The 2,312-nt window shown below is 35.1% G+C and overlaps 2 protein-coding genes across 2 annotated transcripts; both read right to left on the minus strand.

The window, feature by feature from the left end:
* Nucleotides 1-410: 410 nt before the first annotated feature.
* Nucleotides 411-947, minus strand: LOC142173314 (uncharacterized). The gene has a single exon (XM_075238762.1). The coding sequence runs from the start codon at nucleotides 945-947 to the stop codon at nucleotides 411-413; it is 537 nt and encodes a 178-aa protein (XP_075094863.1).
* Nucleotides 948-1,103: 156 nt separating this feature from the next.
* On the minus strand, nucleotides 1,104-1,718 carry LOC107823980 (uncharacterized). Its single transcript, XM_016650690.1, has one exon. The coding sequence runs from the start codon at nucleotides 1,716-1,718 to the stop codon at nucleotides 1,104-1,106; it is 615 nt and encodes a 204-aa protein (XP_016506176.1).
* Nucleotides 1,719-2,312: the final 594 nt, after the last annotated feature.

Genomic DNA, 2,312 nt, shown 5'->3' on the forward strand with positions numbered 1-2,312 from the left:
GAACATAAATTTTAAAATAAGTATTCCAAAAAAATAATTATTGCACAGCCTTGCGCACACATGAACTAAACTGGAATAAACTTTAAAATGTAAAACAAGCTTAGTGGCCTTAATAGCAATTCGCGACATACAAACAATAATCTACTATTGTCCCAAAAAGAGAACTAAAGAAGGCACAACTTAAATCAAAATACAAACTTCAATATTATAGAATATCTTTAATTGATACTAATTTAACAAAAGTACATCATCCACTTATACTTGAACTCGACGCGTTCTCATACTCTGAAAACGGTCAATAATAGCATCATTGCTTACATTTGCAAATACTTCTTTTTCAAAGTAACAAACTAAACAATCATTTAAAAATGCATCACCAATATTACTACGCAATTCATCTTTGATGTACTTCATGGATGAGATGCTCTTTCTACTGTTGCAGTCGCGACAGGTAAAATTAGAGTCAACTTTACAAGTGAATATGCCTCCACAAGATTTGCTTCAACCAACGCTTTTGCCAAATCACCAATTCCTTTCAAATCCGAGAATCTAGGGTCACCATGTTTCATGTGCAATATGAAAGTATCAAGTTGGTGACTAAGATCTCGAAGCTTCAATTCACCAAACTCATCTGGATAATACTTGGCCAATGTCATTATTCTTTTCTTATCAAAATTAGCAAACGAATTAACTGGATTCAAGCTAGCCATACCAAGAAGCAAGTTACCACTAACAACATCAAAACGACTGTTAAGTTTCTGAAATTGCAAATCAATCACTGTGTAGAAAAGCTCAACACGTAAGTGATGTGAATAAGTAACACTAGAAGGCCTACGCTTCGACTTTTCAGGAATATAGAATTCTTCCATATTGGGCACTAAAATATCATGCTTAGCACAAAACAAAGAGACTTCATCCATTAATGATTTCCATCCTTCATTTCTCATTTGTTGCAACCTATCCTTTGTAAGGTTAAAGAAATATTATGGCATTGACAATATCATGCTCTTTCTTCTGTAAAGCTTTACTCAGCTCGTTCGACATCAACAATATCTTCAACATCAAGTGAAGCATGAACACAAATTCAAATGAATTGATTTTACTCAAAAAGGCTTCTGCTTGCAATCTATCATTAGCTCAGAACCTTCATATTCAATCACCCCAAACACATGAACAATAGATGCAAACAAAACAACAAAGTTATCCAATGTTTTACAATGTGATACCCAACGAGTGTCACCTGGCCTTTGAAACCCTCGTTCTTGATTTAATCCTTTCCCACTTTGAACTTCACCACTCTCTAGCAACTGCTCCAATAATTCTGCTTGATGGTCCCGAAATTTATCTCTACGCTTAAAGGATACTCCAATCACATTCAACACATTAGCAGCTATAGCAAAGAAAGTTTCCACCTCCTTATGTTTTTTAGCAACCGCTATAAGCGTCAACTGTAATTGATGAGCAAAACAATGAATGTAATGTGCCGAAGGAGTTTCTTGCAAAATTAAAGCTTTAAGACCATTTATTTTTCCTTGCATATTACTAGCTCCATCATACCCTTGTCCACATATTTTGGATGGACTTAATGAGTGTTTCATAAGCAAAGAAAGTATTGATTCCTTCAACGATTTTGCAGAGGTATCACCAACACGAACATGACCAATAAATGGCTCGTTCACTTGGCCTTTTTTGTCAACATACCGCAAAGCAAGGGACATTTGTTCATGGTATGAAATATTCTTGTGCACAAGCACTCACAATGTCCTTTTGAATTTTTGGCGAAGTCATCATATCATTTTTTGGAGCATGTTTCAATATGACTCTATCCACTTGAGGGAGCCTCTTTGCAAGCCATTTCAAAAGCCCTAGAAAAAGGCCTTTATTTTTTGAAGAATAACTTTCATCGTGACCTCTAAAAGACAATCCAAAGTACAAGAGGAGCCTTGCAACATCGATTGATGCATTTAAACGAATTCGGTGCTCATTTCTTTATTTCTCAGATTGCTTATCAAAAGCAACTTGAATTGATTGGGATTGATTTGATAAGTCTAACATCTTGTTGAAACACTTGTGGTGGAGGCAATTTACTTGACTAACATGTAAAGCAAGTCTTTCTGAAGCTTTATTCCAGGCCATAAAGCCTGTTTTTGTGAAAGAGTCACCCGTGCTTCCATGAACATAATCATTTTTGAATAAATAATAACATAAACAAAATGCGGCATCTTTCTTCACACTATACTCCAACCATCTAGAATACGAATCTTTAAACCAACCCGGACTAAATTGACACATTTTATTCCCAAATAAAGTTT

This window comes from Nicotiana tabacum, chromosome 19 (genome assembly GCF_000715075.1).
Source record: "Nicotiana tabacum cultivar K326 chromosome 19, ASM71507v2, whole genome shotgun sequence".
NCBI classification, from domain to species: domain Eukaryota; kingdom Viridiplantae; phylum Streptophyta; class Magnoliopsida; order Solanales; family Solanaceae; genus Nicotiana; species Nicotiana tabacum.

Coding starts and splice junctions, on each gene's coding strand:
- LOC107823980 (XM_016650690.1), bottom strand. CDS start 1,718: ATGTCCCTTGCTTTGCGGTATGTTGACAAAAAAGGCCAAGTGAACGAG.
- LOC142173314 (XM_075238762.1), bottom strand. CDS start 947: ATGAGAAATGAAGGATGGAAATCATTAATGGATGAAGTCTCTTTGTTT.